The 21,938-nt window shown below is 47.8% G+C and overlaps 2 protein-coding genes across 7 annotated transcripts in view; one reads left to right on the top strand and one right to left on the bottom strand.

Moving 5' to 3' along the window:
- The window catches only part of ITSN1 (intersectin 1), a 114,584-nt gene extending 110,174 nt beyond the window's left edge, over nucleotides 1-4,410 (bottom strand). For all 3 annotated transcript variants that reach the window (XM_058044968.1, XM_058044970.1, XM_058044971.1), the window contains exon 1: nucleotides 4,306-4,410. The gene's annotated coding sequence lies outside the window, so the exon portion shown is untranslated. The remainder of the gene's footprint in view (nucleotides 1-4,305) is intronic.
- A 489-nt stretch (nucleotides 4,411-4,899) lies between these two features.
- On the top strand, nucleotides 4,900-21,802 carry CRYZL1 (crystallin zeta like 1). Of its 4 annotated transcripts, none has more exons than XM_058018944.1 (15): nucleotides 4,900-4,917; nucleotides 5,375-5,464; nucleotides 6,093-6,164; nucleotides 7,273-7,350; nucleotides 7,880-7,952; nucleotides 8,351-8,395; nucleotides 9,648-9,716; nucleotides 11,977-12,110; nucleotides 12,806-12,917; nucleotides 15,627-15,647; nucleotides 16,515-16,613; nucleotides 19,024-19,145; nucleotides 19,364-19,469; nucleotides 20,841-20,886; nucleotides 21,605-21,802. In XM_058018944.1, the coding sequence occupies exons 3-15, from the start codon at nucleotides 6,099-6,101 to the stop codon at nucleotides 21,702-21,704; spliced, it is 1,071 nt and encodes a 356-aa protein (XP_057874927.1). In that variant the 5' UTR covers nucleotides 4,900-4,917; nucleotides 5,375-5,464; nucleotides 6,093-6,098; the 3' UTR covers nucleotides 21,705-21,802. The 4 variants fall into 4 exon arrangements, with proteins under 4 accessions (XP_057874927.1, XP_057874925.1, XP_057874924.1 ...); XM_058018942.1 differs by lacking the exon at nucleotides 4,900-4,917 and adding an exon at nucleotides 4,980-5,072; XM_058018941.1 differs by lacking the exon at nucleotides 4,900-4,917 and adding an exon at nucleotides 4,987-5,131.
- Nucleotides 21,803-21,938: the final 136 nt, after the last annotated feature.

Below are 21,938 nucleotides of genomic sequence, written 5' to 3'. Positions count from 1 at the left end.
AGGAATATCTGAATGCAGTAATTTGGATTATTTCACAGGAATATTTGAATGCAGTAATTTGGATTATTTCACAGGGATATCTGAATGCAGTAATTTGGATTATTTCACAGGGATATTTAAATACAGTAATTTGGATTACTTCACAGGAATATCTGAATGCAGTCATTTGGATTATTTCACAGGAATATCTGAATGCAGCAATTTGGATTATTTCACAGGAATATCTGAATGCAGTCATTTGGATTATTTCACAGGAATATCTGAATGCAGTAATTTGGATTATTTCACAGGGATATCTGAATGCAGTAATTTGGATTATTTCACAGGAATATCTGAATGCAGCAATTTGGATTATTTCACAGGAATATCTGAAGGCAGTAATTTGGATTATTTCACAGGGATATCTGAATGCAGTAATTTGGATTATTTCACAGGGATATTTGTATGCAGTAATTTGGATTATTTCACAGGGATATTTGTATGCAGTAATTTGGATTATTTCACAGGAATATCTGAATGCAGCAATTTGGATTATTTCACAGGAATATCTGAAGGCAGTCATTTGGATTATTTCACAGGGATATCTGAATGCAGTAATCTGGATTATTTCACAGGAGTATTTAAATGCAGCAATTTGGATTATTTCACAGGAATATCTGAAGGCAGTAATTTGGATTATTTCACAGGGATATCTGAATGCAGTAATTTGGATTATTTCACAGGAATATCTGAATGCAGCAAACATCCCCAGCTCTGTATGAAGTACAGAAACCCCTGTGCTCCAGAGGCTATTCTGAGTCCTGCAGAGAGGAGCCAGCCATTGCAGGTGGCTCCATGGGACCCCCCTCAGGAAGCACAGGTTGAAATGCAGGTGTTCTGTGCATTTTGCATTATTTGTGCATTAATAACAATTTCCTACAGACTGTGCATTCCTGTGGAGCACGTGAGCGTGCCCCTTGAGATGATGCACAGCTGAGCCCCTGGCCAGCCATTGACAGCCATTCAGTCATGCCCAGGGCCAGATCCTTCAGAGACACTGAGGGAGAGAGGAAATCCTCAATCATCTGAAAATCATGGAAATCTGAAGGACCAAAACACAGAGGAAAACCTGAACTTTGGAGACAACTTGTGTCCAGAGGAATGACTGTAATAGTGCCAGTAGGATTTGGTGATCCACACTATTAGTAGCAATATATTTACCTGCAATATGGACTATCCCAGCAGGCCTTGATTTTCCAGGATTGCCAGCCCACAAAACCTTGCTGTCACCAACTGCCAGGATGTGGGCACACAGCCACGAGGGACAGTGCAGGGAGAGGGGACTGGGATGGGAAACTGCTGCTGAAGAGAAGCACAGCACAGACTGGGCTTTCACATACCTGAGATTATTTCACAATTCAGGACTCACATTTTACCACACAACCTGTTGAAAAGCAGAGTTCACAGAGAGAATATGTCCATTTGGACACTAGCACTAATTAATTCAATTACCTTAAAAACAACATGTGAAAAAGGAAAATATCCAACACATGCAAGTTTGATAAGAGAAAACCAAACTGGATGCACCATGTCAGCCAAGTTTTCTGTGTTTTCACTGATTGCAATGAAGGGAATGCTGTAAAAATGCAACTTTTGCATCAAAAACAGAATAACTTTTCTTCCTGAGAATGCCCAAGGATTCCTCCCTTCACTCCTTCCCACTCAGAATTATTTAATTTCTATTAAATAGAAATGTTCTATTCTGGTCAAGAAGCTGATCCTCTGGAGGGCCAGACAATGCCCTGTTCACGCAGGAGATTAGTTTCTAATTACCGTCAGTAATTAGTGCTTTCCTGCAGCCAGAGCTGGAATTTCTCTGTCAGAGCCTGAGCAGCTCCAGCCCTGCCACACACGGAGCCCAGAGGTTCATTGCAGGCAGGTGGATCCAGCAGACACCTCCACGGTGCCTCCCAAAGCTCCCAGCTGGTGTTTGTGGGATGAGGGCCTGGCAAACCCTGCTCTAAATCCTTCCATCTGCAATCAAAGCCCTGGAGAGGCCATGCCAGCCCAAAATAACCAGTGCGACCGAGTACATTCCTTTGGAATTCCACAAAGGGCACTCTTAGAGAGGCGAGCTGCTCGTGCCACAGATCCCACAGAGGGTTTGCCCCTCTCACCAAGCCATCCATCAGCAGCTCCCGGCCTGGAGCCCGCTCTGATTGTCCAGCCCCTGCTCAGTTTCATGCCTGGCAAGTGAAAACAAAAGCGAGCTGCTGTGGAGGGGCAGCCCAAGTTCAGCAGCTGTGTCCCACCCCGGAGCAGCCAGCACTCCCAGCTGCCAGCACACACAGCACTGAGGCAGCCTGGGCTGTGGCAGGGGAAAAGAAACCAAAACCCCTCACATCTCCGGGGTTCCGAGCAGGACAACTCTGAGCCACCCCATGGAGGTGTCCCCAAACCAACCTGCTGCTGGCTCACCCTGCTCTGCCCCTGCACACAGCACAGGGAATGCTCAGGGCTGGGCACTCCTGATCACACAGTCCCAAATGGTTTGGGCTGGGGGGGTCCTTAAATCCCACCCAGTGCCACCCCTGCCATGGCAGGGACACCTCCCACTGTGCCAGGCTGATCCAACCTGGCCTTGGGCACTGCCAGGGATGCAGGGGCAGCCACAGCTGCTCTGGGCACCTGTGCCAGGGAAGAATTTCTCACAGAAAACTCCCACCCATCTGATCTCCCCGTTCCTAAACCCACTGCTTGTATTTTCCTTAACTTTTTCCCCTTTATTCTTCCATTCCTCCTTTCCCCGGAGTTATCCTCCTGAAAGCTGCAATTCCAATCCCTGATTCCGGTACAAAGACAGGCCATAAAGGCTGCCCAACGTCATGATTCACAAACATTTCACTGCTGCATTCACATTCTTTCCTGAAGCCAAATCTATCCTAATTGCAGGATTAGAGGCATTAAGGAAAGGCCACCAAACAGAGCGACAGAGGGAACAGGCACTGCAGGTCACGGCTCTGAGAGCCCAATCCTTGCTTCATCTAGGAACCAGGGCAGAATGGAACATTCTCAAGCAAGCACAGATACTCTGCACAGGATCAGGGTATGTCCTGAGCTGCAGGGACCCCCAGGGACCCCCCAGTGCCAGCCCAGAGCCCACCAAGCCCAGCCTGGGCATCCCAAAGGCTCCTGGAGCTGTGGCAGCCTCGGGGCCGTGCCCATTCCCTGGGCAGTGCCAGCACCCTCTGGGCAAGAGCCTTGCCCTAAAACCCAACCTAAATCCCTCCAGGCCCAGCTCCAGCCACTCCCTGGGTGCTGAGGAAGTTTCCCGGGTGAGAACAGCACCAGGTCATATCCAGCAAGGGAAGTTACAGGTGACTACAACAAAAGGAAAAAGAAAGAAGGAAAGATGGTGTGAAGCAACACTCTCCAGAGTTAGCAACGCCCAAAATACCGTTTGGCTTCTTGATTTAAGAAAATGCATCCATTCAGAGCGTGACTCCAATATATATTCAGTTAATATCCACAGCTATTGCCTTAAATATTTACTGCCATATAAACTCCAAACAAAAAGCACTTTGGAGCTGGGCAGTGGGAAGAGATAGAGGACAGAGTGTTTCTTGCTTTAACGAGGGCCACACCATCCCACCTGGAATGCCGGTTGGTTCACTAACAGGAATTATTTACTAAACAATACTCTCTGATGAGCCATGGAAGCGTTTTCCCTCCATGGCGCTGGAATTCACAGAAAATACCGTTTTCCACAAGCAAACCCCATATTTCACCCCAAATAAAGCAGCAGCTGAGCCAGAACAAAAGGGAATGTCATGCACAACCGTGCCTGCTCACCGAGGCAGAGGCTCACACAGGGACACAGCCCCATCCAGGGACCGGCTTCCTTTCCCTGACACCGGCACAACATTCCCACATTCATTCCCCGCTCCCGGTGCCCTTTGCCGGGCCCTGAGGGACGGCACTGCCCAGGGCTGGCGTTCCAGGCCATGGCATTCCAGGGAACGGCATTCCCGGCTCCCCGGCTCAGGGCGCAGCGGCGGCCGGAGGCAGCGGGACCAAGGTGATCCCAGCCAGGGATCCCCGCGGCGGCGGCACCGCACCCGCTACGGCCACAGCCGGCCCCGGGAGGGGCGCAGCATCGCTCACCGCCCGCCCCGGGAGGCGAGGGCAGGAGCCGGCCCCGGCACCGCGACACGCCCGGGCACCGTGAGGGGCTGAGGCGGCGCTGCCCCCCCGCCGGCCTGGGCTGAACCGCCGCCGCCGCTCGCAGCCCGCGCCCCACGCTGCCCCCGTCCCGCCGGGCCGTACCTCATGTCTGTGCGGGCCCTACTCACAGCCCCGGCCGCGGCCAGGGCACCGAGGGGCCGGAGGGGCCGGAGCGGCGCCCGCAGCCGCCTCCGCCGGACGCGCCATCGCCGCCCTCGCCCCGTCTGAGGGGAGGGGGGAGGAGCCCCTCGCGGCCGCCGTACTGACGCGCGGCCGCGGCCCCCGCGTGACGGACACGGCGTAACACCAATCAGAGCCCGGGAAAGGGGAGGAGCCCCACACACTTTGACCAATCAGAGCTCTGAGAGCACCTCTCTGACGCGCGACCTCCGCCCGCCCCCCGCGTGACGAGCAGGGCGCTGTACCAATCAGAGGCCGGAACAGCCGCAGGATCCCGCCTCCCCGACCAATCACGGCCGTGGCAGGCTGAGGGGCCAGGGCTCGGGGCGCGGTGCGGGGCCTGTGCTGTGCATACAGAGTTAACTCATGGGGTAACCGCAGGCGGCGTCTCCTTCCTCTCCCCGGCGGTGTCCCACAGGTAGCGCCGGGCGCCTCCCTCCTCACCTCATTGAATGAGTGACATCCGCGCGAGCCAATCTCGCCTCGGCTTTCACGACGAATGGCGGCCACTGCGACCAATCACAAGCGCTCAGGGTGCTGCCCGAGTCTGTAATTGGTTGCAGGGCGGGAGGGCGGTGCCTGAGGGCGAGGCGGAAGTGAGGGAGTGTCATGGCAACCGCGGGCGCGTCGCGGCGCTCGGGAGTCCCGCGGAGCCTCTGAGGGTCGGACGGGGCTGCGGGAGCCTCTCGGTGCGGGCCGGGTCCGCTCGGAGCCCCTGAGGGCCGGACGGGGCTGCGGGAGCCTCTCGGTGCGGGCCGGGTTCACTCAGAGCCCCTGAGGGCTCCCCGGGGATGCGGGAGCCTCTCGGTGCGGGCCGGGGTCGCTCCCCGGGGGTGCCGGGGCGGACCCGACGTGCGGGGGTCTCGGGTGCTCCCTCAGGGGTCAGAGCTGCAGCAATGGTGCCATGGATTCCTGCCTCTCTACTGATTTCCCTTTTCCTTGTTAACTCAATTTTACTGTTTGGTTGTTTGTGTTTTTTCCCCTTCTAAAGGTTCCTGTTCGTTGAGGACCACACGGGAGAGGAGAGGCCAAGTGGGAGAGGAGCCAGAAAGCCAAGTGGTGATTTGTGGTGAAGTCTCGTGTAAGTTTTGCTGTATTCCTGCCCAGGAGTTCCCTGTGCAGTGCCCCGGTGTGAGCTGTGTGGCACAGAGCCCCTGCACTGTCCCCCAGTCAATCCTGGGTGCTGCAGGGCCTGTTCTGCTGTGCCAGCAGAGCTGCAGAGGGACTGGGGACAAGGCCTGCAGGGACAGCACCCAGGGAATGGCTGCCAGTGCCAGAGGGCAGGGCTGGGTGGGATCTTGGCCATGAGGAATTGTTCCCTGGCAGGGTGGGCAGGCCCTGGCACAGGGTGCCCAGAGCAGCTGGGGCTGCCCCTGCATCCCTGGCAGTGCCCAAGGCCAGGCTGGACACTGGGGACAGTGGGAGGTGTCCCTGCCATGGCAGGGGTGGCACTGGGTGGGATTTAGGGTCCCTCCAACCCAACCCAGTCTGGAATTCTGTGATTCTCACTCCTGAGGATTTTCTCTGTTATGGGCATCTAAACTTGTTGATCTGGTTTAGAGCTTCTGTATCACAAAGACTCAAATTGCCTGCAAACAATGGCTGTGATTCTTATAGAGGAATTTAATTTAATGTAATTTAGCAGGGCTTTAGTGCCTTGTTTGCCAGAGCCCCTGCAGCTGTCACAGTTTGGTTGCTGTGTTTTTCAGGTCACTATGAAGGCTCTGTATGCTCAGCAGAATTCCCCTGGAGAGGAGATGACATTTGTGTTCCAGGAAAGGGTGAGCTCCCTTCAGAACTGCTCTGTCCCTCAGGCAGTGGGACAGCAGAGCTTGGCTCAGTGCCACAGGGGAATTGAGGCACAGAAATCTTGCACAGGCTTGGGAGGGACTGGTGGGATCCTTGCACACACAGGCAGGGAAGGAGGGGAGGTGCATTTTGTCATCGGGCAGCACTGCCAAGACCCCTGCTGGATTGCTCTGCAGTTTTGGTGTTCAGACTTTACAAACAAGCTTTGCAGGCATGAAAAACAAACCCTGGGGCCACATTTCCCAGCTGAATTTTCTAGTCCCTGAAAAGGTAGAAAGGGAGATGAGGAATTTGTCAGGTTTGGGGTGAGAACACCAGTTCTTAGAGGGGTTGTTCCTTTGACATCATTTGGACTTCATTTGGGACTTGAATGTTGACCTCAGTGGGTTTGTCAGGATTTGTGCCTCAGATAAAGTGAAATAAAACCTCAGCAGAAAAATAATGTCAGTGTGTGATGAGACTTAGTAAGGTCTGGTGGTCAATTTGCAGTAATAATAGTAATAGTAATAGTAATAGTAATAATAATAATAATAATAATAATAATAATATCTTAATATAGTAATGTTAAATAGTAATATAGTATAGTAATATATATTTTATATATATAATATTTATATATTTTATATATATAATATTATATATTATATTATATTATATTATATTATATTATATTATATTATATTATATTATATTATATATACATTATATATTATACTATATACATAATATAATATAACATAATGCAATGTGATGTAATATAACATAATATAACATAATATAACATAATATAACATAATATAACATAACATAACATAACATAACATAACATAACATAACATAACATAACATAACATAACATAACATAATATAATATAATATACCAGTATAATGCTAATGCTAATAATAATGCTAATAATAATAATAGTATACTCAAAGAATGGTGTTGTAAACCCCTTTTCATTGACAATTCCTGCCTGCTCTCCCCACAAAACAACCCAGGAAGAGGAAAGTGCTTTCAGGAGCTGGAGGAGCTCCTGGGGCACGTGCAGTGTGTAACGAGGAGCTGTCCTTCTGTCCTAGGAGAACCTTCCTCCCAGCAGAGCCCACGATGTGAAGGTGCAGGTCAGAGCCTGTGCTCTGAGCAGGGTGGACACACAGGTATTTGTTATTTGTTATTTGTTTGTGTGTTTTGCTGGGGGTGTCTGTGCTCCCATGGCCTTGGCTGGGGGCTGGCACGAGCTCAGGCTGTGCCTTTGCTGCTGGCAGTGGGCACAGAACTTTTCAGGGGTCTCCCCATCAGGGGCATCCTCGGGGAAGGTTTCCACAGGCACAGGACTGGGCTGGGCTTCTTGCACAGCTCTGATTGAAAAGCATCTGGAATTTGATTCCTAATTCATGGAGATCAGTTGTCAGCTGAGATCTCTTACAGTAAATCCCTTTTATCTTCATCTAAGCCACAGGCTGGCTTGGCTGGTAGTAACTCCCTGCTTTTATTTTTTAATGTTTCTAAATTTAAATACAGAATTCAGTGCCGTGGTTTACTACTGGGGAAGGTTTGCACTTCCTTCCCCTGGATAACATTTTGGTAATGGCCCAAGCTTCCTGGGATGATCCAGCACTGTGAGATGTAATTCATTTATAAATGCAGAGCTTTAGCAGGAATGCTGGCAGCATTGTTTTCATTTAGCTCCTGGCAGAAATCAAACTGAAGAAGGAACTTGTGCCTGTTGGGAGAGAAGTTTCAGGAGTGGTGCTGGAAGGTGAGTGGGTGGCAGTGCCCAGGGAGGGAGGAGGGAGCAGGGATTCCCCTCGGAGCCCAGAACTCTCTCTGGAGAGCTTTTTGGAGCTCTTGGCTTCCTTGGCTGCTCCCAGTGCTGGTGCCACTCCCCTGAGGTGGAGAGTCCAGCCTGGCTCTCAGACACCCCTGTGTGCTCCTGCAGGGAGCTCCTGGTGCCAGAGTCTGGGAATTCAACATTTGGGCTTGGCATCAAGAATCAATCAATAATTGTAATCAATAGAATTATGGTTTTTCACAAGAAATGTGTATCTTTAGTTTTGTGAGCTAGTGATAACCAGTGCTTCCAAATGCACATCCCATTCCTGCTCTAAATATTTCTCTTTTTCCCTTCTTCCCTCCTTTTCACCTCTCCATGGTGAGTTGGAAGCAAGGTGACCTTTTTCCAGCCAGATGATGAAGTGGTGGGTAAGTTAATGCCTGTTTGCCTCAGCTGACACCAGCAGTCATCTTTTTGTAATCAATGGCTGAGCTTAGAATAATTGGTCAGGCTAAATCCACCATGTATTTTCAGAATTCAACTGCTGTCACAGGAATAAACTTATAAATGGGAATTCTGTTCTAAGAACGTTCCCTTAGGATGTGAAATATGATGTTGTGTTAACCACCAGATTGTGAGTGATGCCTTAGGAGAGAGGAGTTATTGCTTAGAGCATTCTGTGCCACATGTTTATGTTATGTGTGCTGGGTGAAGGGATTAGAGGATGGCTGAAGTTCTGAAAGCAGGACAGAGTGGAGGTGCTGGGGGAGATTGTGTTTGGGCATTGTGGTCCTTGCTGCACTATCCCCTCATGGCACAGCAGCTGCTCTGGGCAGAGTCTGGCTGCTCCCTGCAGGAACCCTGGGCACAGCTCCAGGTGGGCACAAGCACATTGTTAATGGAACTGGGAAGGACTGGGCACAGCTCCAGGTGGGCACAAGCACATTGTTAATGCAACTGGGAAGGACTGGGCACAGCAGCCACATTTGCAAGGCAAAGCCCTTTGGTCTAATGGATGAGATTTGTGGGGGAGAGGGAAGAAAATAATTATTTCCCTGGGATAGAGGGGATGCTAATTCAGGAGATGGAGCCAGAACCTCCTGTTCATTTATAACCAGGATGGAGGGGCTTTTCCTGCCTGCTCTGATTTTGCTCTCTCTGCCTTCCCTGGTTAGTTTTTCCTGCACTTCCTCTTTCTTATTCCTGCTTTTTGAAACTTCCACATTCCTGTGTGCCCATCTTCTGCTTTTTCCTGTGCCCTTGGTGCTGCCTTTGCAAAGCACAGGGTCAGGAACTGGGATGGGAGAGGAGCTGTGGGGTGGCTGCTCTGTGCTCAGATCCCTGCTCTGGGATCCATGGCCTGCACTGGAAGGGGAGCACTCAGAGTGTGGAATGAGCTCAGACATCACCAGACAAAAATGTCTGACACCTGCCAGTACCAGACAGCACTCCGTGGTGTCCCCATGCTTTCTGCCTCAATCCCAAAATGCTGTAGAAGCACTTCTGGAACTCCCTTGTGCCCAGGGACACCTTGGGCTGGGACCTGGCCAAGGTCTCTGACCTGTCCTAAACCTGCCAAGAGGGCACTGAACCCAGGGAAGCAGGGAATTCCTTGGGACAATGCTTTGGTTGGAATGATTGCTTGTGTGAAATTCAAGGTCTGTGTTCCTTCTTTTCTAGGAATTCTGCCTCTGGATTCTGAGGAGTCTGGTGTCTGTGAAGTTGTCCTGGTTCACGAGCATTATTTGGGTTTGTAGATTACACAGTTTGCTAATAATAATTTTTACTGTAGACTTTGTTTTAGCTTTTCTAAAGGGGAGCCCATAACCATGGAGCTCTGGGCATGCTCCTTCCATTCCAACATTCCAAAACTCCAGCTGCCCCACAAGTCACAGAAGTTTGAGCACTCAGTGCTCTCAAGGGCTTTTTCTTTGCTGTCACCATTTCACAGTTCATGATGGCCTAAACCACACGAACTGACTCTGTTGTTTTCCTTTTCCTTTTCTTTCCCTTCTAACTTCCTGTTCTGTTGCTTCATTGTTGTTATACTTTTTCCTAACCTGTCAAAAAATGTAATGAGGAGAAATTTGCTTTTTTCTTCCCTTTGACTCAGTCTGGGACTGTCACCTGGGACCAGACTAACACATGGGGTGAAACAAGGAGACTGGAAATGGAGACTGGAATTTTCAGGGAGGAGGGTCAGGGAAAGCCCAGGGTTGAAACATTGTTTTCAGTTATTGTGAGCTTCCAGTTTTCCCTTTCTGGGCATAGATTACTTTAATGAGTAGGATACTAAATGTAGGAGTCCCTGTTCTTCTTCCAGCAGTTTGTTACCTTGAACAAGCTATTCTTTTACTCAAAATTTGCTCTTCCCAAAGAAGCTGTGGCTGCCCCATCCCTGGCAGTGTCCAGGGCCAGGTTGGACAGGGATTGGAGCAGCCTGGCACAGTGGAAGGTGTCCCTGCCATGGCAGAAGTGGCACTGGATGGGCTTTGAGGTCCTTCCAACCCAAACCATCCTGGGATTCTAAATGCCTAAGTTTGGGTTGTGTTTTCTCTGACTGCCATGAATTCCTGAGTAGTTATGAGGTGGCTCCCTTAATCTTGGTTATATCAAAGTTGAATCCCTAATTTAATTTTGTAAAATATGGCACAATTTCCTCTTCATGGCTTCTTAATACAAGAGGAAACAGGAGCCAGTGGTGGTGACCTGTTTGCAGGGGGAGCCTTCCTGACTCACTGACAGGCTTTGCTAGATAAGCCCAGGGGTTTTGCTGGGGTTTTTACCACCTCTTTGCTGTGTTTGTTGGTGTGTGTGGTGTTATATTTTAAATAGTTTGCTCTGTCTCACCGCTAGAAAATGTGGGGTTTATAACAAGCCTGTGATCCTCCCCTGCAGTATCAGTTAATCCTGTAATCCTGTTGGCCCAGGTCTGATTCTGTGCCCACCTTGAATTTCCCTTTTAAGCTGTGCCAGGGGAGTGAGTGAGAGGCTCTCTCAGCTCTTTGCTCTCTCTTGGCCCCTTCTCTCCCCCAGGGACCCCCAATAAACCCTCAGCTAATGAGCACCCCCAGAACTGTGTGGGGCCTCCTTGCCTGTCTACTGCTCCCAGTGAACATGTTGTCTTACATAGCAAGAGATCTCTTATCATTATAGTGCAAGGATTCCATATCACCAGAGTTTCATACCTCCTCAATGGTTCCCACAGGCAGCTCCTCTAAGCACAGACTGGCCCTGATCCTGGACCAGTCCTGATCTGACTCCAGATCCCACCAATCCACCCTTTTATACCCCTGTTCTTATTGGCTGCAGGTGTGGCCTGTTAACATCAGGCCTGCTCCTAATCTTCAGTAATTGGTTCAGCTGCAACTCTTTTAGGGGATAAGATTACATTCTATACCACCTTCATTTACCCATACTGTATCCCCCTACATGAACACACAGCTCAGGGGGCTCTCAGGGATCCCAAAGGAGCTGATCAGGTGTGTTTGTGTTTGTCCCTCAGCTCACAAGCCCCAGAAGCTGTGCTGGGCAGAGCACACAGCTCAGGGGGCTCTCAGGGATCCCAAAGGAGCTGATCAGGGGTGTTTGTGTTTGTGTTTGTCCCTCAGCTCACAAGCCCCAGAAGCTGTGCTGGGCAGAGCACACAGCTCAGGGGGCTCTCAGGGATCCCAAAGGAACTGATCAGGTGTGTTTGTGTTTGTCCCTCAGCTCACAAGCCCCAGAAGCTGTGCTGGGCAGAGCACACAGCTCAGGGGGCTCCCAGGGGATCCCAAAGGAGCTGATCAGGGGTGTTTGTGTTTGTCCCTCAGCTCACAAGCCCCAGAAGCTGTGCTGGGCAGAGCACACAGCTCAGGGGGATCCCAGAGGAACTGATCAGGGGTGTTTGTGTTTGTGTTTGTCCCTCAGCTCACAAGCCCCAGAAGCTGTGCTGGGCAGAGCACACAGCTCAGGGGGCTCTCAGGGATCCCAGAGGAGCTGATCGGGGGTGTTTGTGTTTGTCCCTCAGCTCACAAGCCCCAGAAGCTGTGCTGGGCAGAGGCTGCAGGGACGCTCCGGGACGGGCTCCGCGCGTACACGGCCCTGCACTACCTGGCCCCGGTGTCCCCTGGCACCAGTGTCCTCGTCCTGGATGGAGCAAGTGTGGGTACCTGGGCTCACACATCCCCTGGTTCTGGGAGTGCTGGCAGTGCCCTTTGTTTCCTGGCTTTGCAGGAAGGGCTGTCCCGTGTGGGATCCTGATCCTGAGCAGGGATATTGTCCTGCCTGGGGTGGGGGGTGCACACAGGGAGGGTGTGCTGGTGTCCTGCACTGGCACAGTGATGTCCTGAGTCCTCAGGGGTAACTGCAGGAAAATGCCTTATTTTTCAGTCCTCTCCCACCTCTGCTTTTTACCTTTTCTTGGATATAAATAATTTGATTTGCATCCCTGCGGTTCTTGGTGCTAATGAAGATGTGGGGTCCCTTCAGCCAAGGTTCTGTAATGTAAACATGGCTGGGGCCTTTTCCTTGGAGCTTTTTTCCCTTCAAGCTCTGAGTTCTAGCTGCTGTGGTAATTAAAGTAGAATCTGAGCTATTTTATGAATGACAAGAACAAGTTACTGACCAAAAGTTCATTCAGAGCTTCCCAGTCACTGAAGAGCTATTTTGGCCTCACTTAGGACAGAAGCAGATCTGTGAATATTCAGTTCTTGGTTCAGCTGTGGGGTTTTTGCAGGAGTAAGTTCATTTCTGGGTATTCCCCTGATTGGCCTTTCCAATGTAATTGTTCTTAATATTAAATTGTTGGTGTAAATAAATGAATGAATTAACCAATGACCCTGCTTTTCCCCTCTCAGCCATTTGGTACCATTGCAATTCAGCTGGCCCAACACAGAGGGGCCAAAGTCATCTCCACTGCCCACAGCCTGGAGGACAAGCAGTACCTGGAGAGGCTCAGGCCTGCTGGGGGTGAGTTTTATCCTTCAGGGCGGAAGTCTGGCCTAAAGAATGTCTCAAAATATTTTTACTGTCAGGTCTAGAGACTAAGTGCTGTAAAAATTAAACACAAAATGATAAATAGTCTAATTGAACAGTTTTCAGGTTTGTTCTGTGCTCCACAGGTGTTTAATTTCTGGTTTAGGTGTGCTTAATGGCATTTTAATTGTCCATTTCAGTGGTAATGAGTGGCAGTAGTGCCCAGCAGTGCTGAGTGCTGGCTTTTGGCCCAGGTGCTCAGGAAATCTGTCCGTGTGATGGAGTGTTTGCTGTGCAGGGAAGGATTGCTGACTCACCACAGCCAGCCTGTGCCAGAGCTCCCACACCTGACACCCAGCCCCCAGCCCCTCACACTGCTGCTGCCAGGGCTTCTCAGGTGTCAGTGCTGCCACAGCTGGGGCTGCACCTGCACAGGCTCTGCATTCTCTGCTTTCCAGAGGAGTTGGCCTCACACACAACACTTGCATTCTTCCCTGACTTCCCTTTCATACTTCAGGTTTGGGTTTTTTCCCTCTGAAAACAACATGAGAAGATACTCTGTGTAAGAATCTTTTCTGACCGAAATTTTGGTGGTGTTTTGTGGAGGGAAGTGGAATATTCCTTTATTCTGACAGTTTGAAAATAAAGGATGGCTTGTCAGTCTGGCTGGATGGCAGCAAAAGGTTAAAACTGGTGCCTGCTCCTTCCCCCTGCAAGTACCAAGTGCTGCAGTGTGATTGCCAGGTTTGTTTTGCAGAGTGTGGTTTTTGTTGGCCTTCACTGGGGTTACAGAGCTGGAGATGCCTTTGGGGGAGCCTTGTCAGCCCCATCTGTGTGCTTACAGCTGCAGCCACCCCAGGGCTGCGTCTGCAGCACCTGCCAGACTCATCTCTCTGCAGCTTGAGAGCAACACTTTTTTTTTAAAGGCAATTTGACCCAAAAAACCCTATTTTTTCCTGATTTCAGCAGCCTTTTTTTCTGTCTCTTTGTTTATATATATTACTGCACTAGCTGTTGTGACACACATCAGAACTGGAAGATTTTTAGGAATGCTGTTGCTGTGCAGAGCCTTGTGGCACCAGCTGTTACAGGGCCAAAGAGGAAATACAGAAGACCTAAAACTTCCTTTTGTAACATTTTATGGGTACATTTTGGTAATTATATGAAAAATTCCTGAGCTAGGAGAGGATTTGGCAATTTCATTCTCACAGTCCTGAGTTACATTTTTAAGTTTTTTGAATGTTAATGTCAAATAGAGCATAAGTAACCCAAGCTCTAATTGGCTTCTTGTGTTTGTGGGTGGTGAATTTTCAGTTTTGTGCTTGTTCAGGGGGTTTTTGGTTAGTTTGGGGCAGTTTTCAGTGAACAGCAATTTGTATTATCATTGTTGAGCATACCAAGCTGCCTTCTGGAATGGCTGAGGGGGAAAAATGATAACTGCAACTTTATTTCAAATAAAGAAATAGCACCTGGGTGCAGCGTTGAAGAGAGACACAGCTTGAGTGCAAAAGCAAAGAGCTTTTAAAAGTGTTCAGACTTTCTGATTTGTTTGTTAATTAATGTGATTCCAGTGCCTGAAACAGAAGTTCTGGTAATGCTTCAGGATTTGTATTTAGACCAACAGGATGGGACTTTTCTTTGTCTTTAGTAACCCCTGGAGTAAAAGTTATAATAGAATGAAGGAGGGGATTTTAACAAGTTTTGACATTTTAATGCCTGTGTTTGAGGCTGGAGACAGAATATTCCATAAGCAATGGGATGAGTTTCTGTCAGAGAACCCAAGGAAAGTATTGCACATGCACAGATATTTCCTCTGCTCCCAAGGGCACCTCCTGCTTTTCCTTGTTTGCTTTGTGAGGTTTCATTCTGTGCCACCAGCACTGAGCTGTGTTTAGAACCCCCCAGAGCAAACTTTGGGATCCTGGGGTTTCTGTGCCCCCAGCAGTGGAGGAGGAGAGGAACTGAAGTTTTGCCAGTCAGAAAAATCTTACTTTGGAAGCTGTGCAAGTCCCAGCAGAAGAAACTGAACTCGTTTGTCAGTATTTTGTGAGAAATACATAAGTGACAAAGGATTATGGAAAGTTATATTACAGTTTGTTGCTTGGCCTTTTCCACAATGGTGAGAAATTTTTCCAGCATTTTTTTAGGAAGGAAGCTGACCAGGATTTTGATAAGTACTGTTTGAACTATTGTGCTGAGTTAAGGAACAAAACTGGACATTTTTGCTATACAGAAATCAGAAAATAGTCACAATGGTGGAACTGTGGCCTTTTCTTTTTGATTGCCAGGCTTTGGGTCTTTGAAACCAGAATTATTTTCAAAAAATGAAATTATTTGCAAAATAATACCATGTCAAATTGTCCTGGTAAGGAAAACCTTTTAAATTGTTGACTGAAGAAAACTAAGAAGAAAAGGATATTATGGGGGTTTAGTTACATAGGGGGAATGTGGCTACCATTAATAATTAATTATTATCCCATCTTTTGTAAATTTTGGCAGTGAAATCATTTGACTTCAGTGAAAAAATAGAAGGAATTACTTGGGATTTGAATGCATCCTATGATTAGATTGGGAGTTTGAAGGGACAAAAAGACCCAAACCCAAGGCATTTATTGCTGATTTGTTAATATCCTTAATGACCAGCTCTTTGCATTTTTTCTTCCCTCCCTCCTTCCTTCCCTCCCTGCTGGGATCCCACTCCAGGAGTGCGGCAGCCTTTGGTGGGTGAGTGCAGAGCTGAGCTCAGGCTCCACATTTGGCTGATGTTCTTCCAGTTCTCATTTTGCTGTGGCATTTTTTGCCTGTTTAGTTTATAAATGTTTGTTCTACCTCATAATGATGAAACAAACCCTGTGGCTGCTCCTTCTCTGTGTTATTGTTATAATGTTAAAAATGGCTTTTACCTGAAAGAGGGCAGGGCTGGGTGGGATCTTGGCAATGAGGAATTGTTCCCTGGCAGGGTGGGCAGGGCTGGCACAGGGTGCCCAGAGCAGCTGGGGCTGCCCCTGCATCCCTGGCAGTGCCCAAGGCCAGGCTGGACACTGGGGACAGTGGGAGGTGTCCCTGCCATATCAGGGGTGGGACGGGATCTTTAAGGTCCCTCCCAACCCAAACCATTCCAGGATTCTCTCATTCCTGATTCTGTGTTTCCTCTTTACAACCAACCATAAACGGGGCATCATAGATACATGACAGGAAAATGTGTTGGTGGCTTTCAGTTCAACAATATTTCAAGAGCAGATGTAAATCCTTCATCTAAACATTTAATTAAAGACCCAGAGAGCCAGGACTTGGACAAGAATAGCAAAAAATGAACTTAGAGAAGGATTTGCCACATTTTATCCTTTTGGGCCAACAAACTCATGAATTAACTCTGCATTCATACTTTTGGTGTTGATTTTGCACTGTGTTGAAAATGAAAAAAAAAGAGAAAGATGTGCCAGGTGTTTTGGGTGTAGCTGCAAACCCGTTTGTGGTACCTGCAGAGAGCAGAAACTGTGTGCTGCTCGGGATCTGAGCTCTCAGCTGTGAGCACCTGAACTCCTTTTCCATGGGTCTGAGGTGGTTTTTGCTGCTGTCCTGCTCTGGCAGCCCGGGTGATCGATGTGTCCCACGGGAAGATTGACGTGGCCGAGAGCTGCCTGGAGGAGACGGGCGGGCTGGGCGTGGACATCGTGCTGGATAACGGAGGTACGGGGGCGCTCCTGCCTTGTTGTGATTTCGGGGTTTATCATTCCCTGATCATTCCCTGCCAGGTGTGTCAGTCACCTCTCCTTTCCCCTCCCAGCACTGTCTGTCAGTCCTGGCGTTCCCGAGGGGCGTTGAGTGATTGGCAGATTCAAAGGGTGGGAGCACTGGGCCATCCAGGTGTCCTTTGTCCCTTTGTCCCTCCCTTCCTGTCCCTGCTTGGTGGCTCCCTGCCCCTTCCTTGCCCTCTCCCCGGGGTTAAAGGAGCAGCAACCACGGGCTCAGGGAGTTCTGTTGGAGCTGGTGCTGCATTCAGAGGCCTGTGGGCCAGAATAAAGCTCTGCATCCAAACCCTCCATCAGAACCGACTCCTTTCCTTCACCATCACCTTAAAGCTTCTCTGGCAGAGGGAAACCTGAGGAGCAGCCCCTGTTATGGGGGGAAGCTCCATCCCAGCACCACCAGAGCTCCTGCAGGCCTGGACTTGTCCCCACGGGCCCAGTGCAGCACCCAGCCAGCCCAAAGTGTCTGTGGGGTGAAAACACCACACACCCACAGCCAAAAGTGTCTGTGGGGTGAAACACCACACACCCACAGCCAAAAGTGTCTGTGGGGTGAAACACCACACACCCAGCCAGCCCAAAGTGTCTGTGGGGTGAAACACCACACACCCAGCCAGCCAAAAGTGTCTGTGGGTGAAACACCACACACCCACAGCCAAAAGTGTCTGTGGGTCAAACACCACACACCCAGCCAGCCCAAAGTGTCTGTGGGGTGAAACACCACACACCCAGCCAGCCAAAAGGGTCTGTGGGGTGAAACACCACACACCCAGCCAGCCAATGGTGTCTGCGGGGTGAAACACCACACACCCAGCCAGCCAAAAGTGTCTGTGGGTGAAACACCACACACCCAGCCAGCCCAAAGTGTCTGTGGGGTGAAACACCACACACCCAGCCAGCCCAAAGTGTCTGTGGGGTGAAACACCACACACCCAGCCAGCCCAAAGTGTCTGTGGGGTGAAACACCACACACCCAGCCAGGCAAAAGTGTCTGTGGGGTGAAACACCGCACACCCACAGCCAAAAGTGTCTGTGGGTGAAACACCACACACCCAGCCAGCCCAAAGTGTCTGTGGGGTGAAACACCACACACCCAGGCAGCCCAAAGTGTCTGTCAGGTGAAACACCACACACCCACAGCCAAAAGTGTCTGTGGGGTGAAACACCACACACCCAGCCAGCCAAAAGTGTCTGTGGGGTCAAACACCACACACCCAGCCAGCCCAAAGTGTCTGTGGGGTCAAACACCACACACCCAGCCAGCCCAAAGTGTCTGTGGGGTCAAACACCACAGTGCCACTATTTGGTGCAGCACCAAGGGCCAGACAAGCTCAGGCACATCCTGTCCAGCAACACTGGTAATATTCCAATGCCTGGCAATGGCATCCCCTCATTCCCAGTGCTCCTCTGGCACCCACTGCTGCCTGCCAGCACCTCCCAGGCAGCTGCTAACTGGGGCTGAAATAGTCCTCTCTTTGAAACTGGAAATTAAAAATGGCTCTAGAGAGTTTGCTGCCTTGTTTGAATACAGAAATTAACCCTAATTAACAGCACTACCAACCTCTATTGGAAACCAACTCTCATAGGTGAAAACTCTGAAGTTACTGTTCAGAGTTATGTAAATAAAATATTATTAAACTAGACATTATATATATTTATTACTATTATTGTATGTTTGATATATAAGATACTGCTGATATATATTTATATATAATAGTATATAAGTTTAGTATAATACTATCTAAATATATAATAGTATCTAGATGTATAATTTGTAAATTTAAATTATATAATAATTTACATTGTATATACTATAATAGATATAGTATAATATACTATATTTTATAGTTATAGTTGTTTTATACATTATGCATTAAGTTATATATACTATAGATTATAAATATTATCTTATATATAGTACATTATGTATAGTATACAATATTATATGTAGTATATACTATTATGTTATATACTATATAATACAGTATAATATATGTAATTTACTATATTATAGTACATATATAATATAGTATATATATTATAGTATACTCCAATATAGTATAATATAGGTAATATACTGTATTACAGTCTATATTGTTACTATACAGTATTATGAATATGAATATAAACAAAATATTCCTCTGAATAGTAACTTCAGAGCTATTATATTATTCTAAGTAAAGTATATAAAATACTCAGGGTATAAATGAGATAATAAATTCAGAGTTTTCAACCATTTTTAGCTGAAACAACAAAAACCTCAGAGTTCCACTGAAAGGTGTGGCAATAAATACAAACTGAATTTTGCACATTTTCTGCTGAGCTCAGAGGAATTTGTTCTCCCCCCCCAGTGAGGCTGTACAGTGCTGAAGATGAACCAGCTTCCAGGTGCCAGCTGCTGCCTCACAAGCACGACATCATCACCCTGCTTGGGGTTGGGGGACGCTGGATAACCACTGAAAGGAACCTGCAGGTAAAGGTGTCTGTGCAGGGAGGAGTTTGTCCCACAGAAAACAGACAGACACATGAAACTGTTGTTTCAGCCTGTCAGTATTACACTGACACTCTCTTTTAAACGTGGGCAAGGGGTGGGTTTTGTTTGGTTTAACCATCTCTATAAAATAACCATTTAACCTTTATATTTGTATGGGAAAATGTAACTAAATAACATTTTTCTTCAATTTGCTTCAGCTGGATCCTCCAGACAGCCATTCCTTGTTCCTTAAGGGAGCCACGGTGTCCTTCCTGAACGAGGAGGTGTGGAACTTGTCCAATGTGCAGCAGGGGAAGTATCTCGATATCCTTTGGTGGTGCTGTGGAACTCTCACTCTCAAAGGAGTGAAAACACAGCTGGGAAATCCCACTGAGAGGTTCTCCTGTGCTCAGTGCTGCAACCCAGCTGAAAGGTGGAGATAACATATGAGAGACACTCAGGTTTTAAGGTATTTTCTGCATTCCTTTTAAATTCATTGTGGAATCCCACACTGGTTTGGGTTGGAAGGGACCTTGAAATTCATGCAGTGCCACCTTCCACTGCCCCAGGCTGCTCCAAGCCCCAGTGTCCAACCTGGCCTTGGAAATGTCTCTACAAGTTTCATTAAAAGCAGTGCTGCAAAACACCCATTGGGAAAAAAACCGCAGTGTTTTGGTTCATTATTGAACCAATTAATTGAAGATTTGACTCTATAGGATTTCATTTTATGCAAGAGACATTTTGGATTTTTTTTTAGCTGTTGTGCTTTTGGGCATTAGATGTATCACCTGTAAACTTAATACACTTGTGTTCACTGCAAAAGTAGAATTATTTTGAGCCTCCTTTATTTTCAATGTACAGAAATATTATGTACAGAAAATGTACTGATTTGTTTTGTACATGAAATTTATGGAGGCACAATGTTGGTTGGGAACAGGAAAAGGAATATCTCCTACATTTGGGCTGGTGCAGCTGGACTGAGCTCCCTGGGCAGGACATTTTCAGCCCTGGAAGGTTTGGGTACTTTTGGCTTTAGGAACTTGTGTATCTTGTGAAATTCTGGAGCATCTGGCATTACTGTCATCTGAAGAAATCACAAATTGATCACTTTTTAAAAGAACCTGAGCTCCAAGTATCAGCCTGATTGCCCTTAAAATGAAGGATGAAACATGTTTGGGTTTCATACAAAGACTGAATACAGCCCCATGTATTGGTCTGTTTTGGCTGGTGTCATTAACACACAGACCCCTCACAAGGCAATGTGCTCCAAGAATTTCCAGCCTCTGCTGTGTTCCCAGCTCCATTTTGGCTTTTTATCAGGTGCCTGTATGAACTGTCAGAACAGCTACCCCGTCCCAAAATCTGTTCTCTTCATTCTGCACAAAAAGTGCCATTGATTAATGATTGATTGATGATGTACTAGTGCAGGCTGCACTTCTATTTCATATTGAAATACTGGAGATTTTCATATTGAAATAATTGAAATATTCCATATTTCATTTCTCCATCCTCTTTCAGAAAAGGAGGTTTCTGATATAGAAACAAGTGCAAAAAATCTGATCTAAAGCCTGGAATGGAGGTTCATTTTGCCTTGATCTTGCTGAGTTTGTATCAGTACAGGGCTGTGACCAGCACATGTGATTGTAAAGAGATTTCCCTCCAGCTTTATGGTTCCTTAACAGTCCTCTTGGATACCCATCCTGGAAGATATCATGGACAAATTATCAAATGGCATTTTCAGGTGAGAGATGTGGTGTTGTCATCTTATTGCAGGGGTTCCATACTGTTATCTCCTTCTCACAAAAGTTTCACACCTTCTGGGTGTTTCTCGTGGACATCTCCTCAGAGCACTGACTCTTTCTTCTTCACAAAGCACCCAAGTGGCTCCAGTTCCCTTCCCAACACCACCCCACTCTTTTATAGCACTCTGCTTCTCACTGGGTACAGCTGTGGCCTGTTAAAGTCAGGTCTGTTCCTGATCTTTGATAATTGGCCTGGCTGCAGCTCCTTAGGGGTAAGATTTCTTTCTACACTATCTTTATTTTCTTATATTCTATCCCCCTACAATGTGGAGATTTTTGTAGGTTTTAAAATTCAGCCTTAGAAGCAGAAAACTCTGGCCAGCAGTAACACTCCTGAGCAGAGCTTCAGGAAGTTATGGGAAGATTCCCATAATAAGCTGGGAATGGGAGATCCCTTCCCTTAAAGCAGGATAACAACTGCTGCTGAGCAGAACCCTCCCCACCACCCCTTTTTTCCCCTGCAAGAAGGATCTCTTTTCATTTATTTGGGGCTCCTGTTTGCTCTGGGGCTTTTCCCTTCTTCTGTGCACTGGAGCAAAGCCATAAGCCTGTTACTTTGTTTGAGGAGGGAGGCTGACACAGTGAAAGTAAAGTCTGTCCTGTGATATTTCTGTGGTCTGAGTGTGCTCACCTGCACTTTTTACTGTTTCATTTCAGGCCTCAGCTGGATGAACCCATCCCATTGTATGAAGCCAAAGTTTCCATGGAAATAGTTCAGAAGAATCAAGCAAGAAAGAGACAAGTCATCCAGTTCTGACACACAACTTCTGATTTCTCAGCTGGGAAAGATAAAGAAATGTATTTGTGGAATAAATCAGTGTACACTTGCAGGCAGTAAAGAGAATTTAAACATTCTTTGTACCTCAGCTCAAATGGTCTCTGAAGCTTCCATGACTTCAGGGTTTTTTAATTCCCTTGAGCAGAATGTTCCCATCAGCAGCTTCTAAAGAAGCAGCCTTAACATGAAAATCTTGTCTGCCCTGCCATATTT

Source organism: Melospiza georgiana, chromosome 2, assembly GCF_028018845.1.
Source record: "Melospiza georgiana isolate bMelGeo1 chromosome 2, bMelGeo1.pri, whole genome shotgun sequence".
Taxonomy (NCBI): domain Eukaryota; kingdom Metazoa; phylum Chordata; class Aves; order Passeriformes; family Passerellidae; genus Melospiza; species Melospiza georgiana.
Note: the sequence above shows the minus strand (reverse complement) of the source record. Positions and strands in the feature narration are given on the sequence as shown.

What these genes read in the sequence shown, in the direction of transcription:
- CRYZL1 (XM_058018944.1), top strand. Translation starts at nt 6,099, where the DNA reads ATGAAGGCTCTGTATGCTCAGCAGAATTCCCCTGGAGAGGAGATGACA. An exon ending in TGAGCAGGGTGGACACACAG is followed by an intron (nt 7,351 to 7,879) that starts GTATTTGTTATT and finishes GTTTTCATTTAG; the next exon opens with CTCCTGGCAGAAATCAAACT. An exon ending in AGTGCGGCAGCCTTTGGTGG is followed by an intron (nt 15,648 to 16,514) that starts GTGAGTGCAGAG and finishes CTGCTCTGGCAG; the next exon opens with CCCGGGTGATCGATGTGTCC.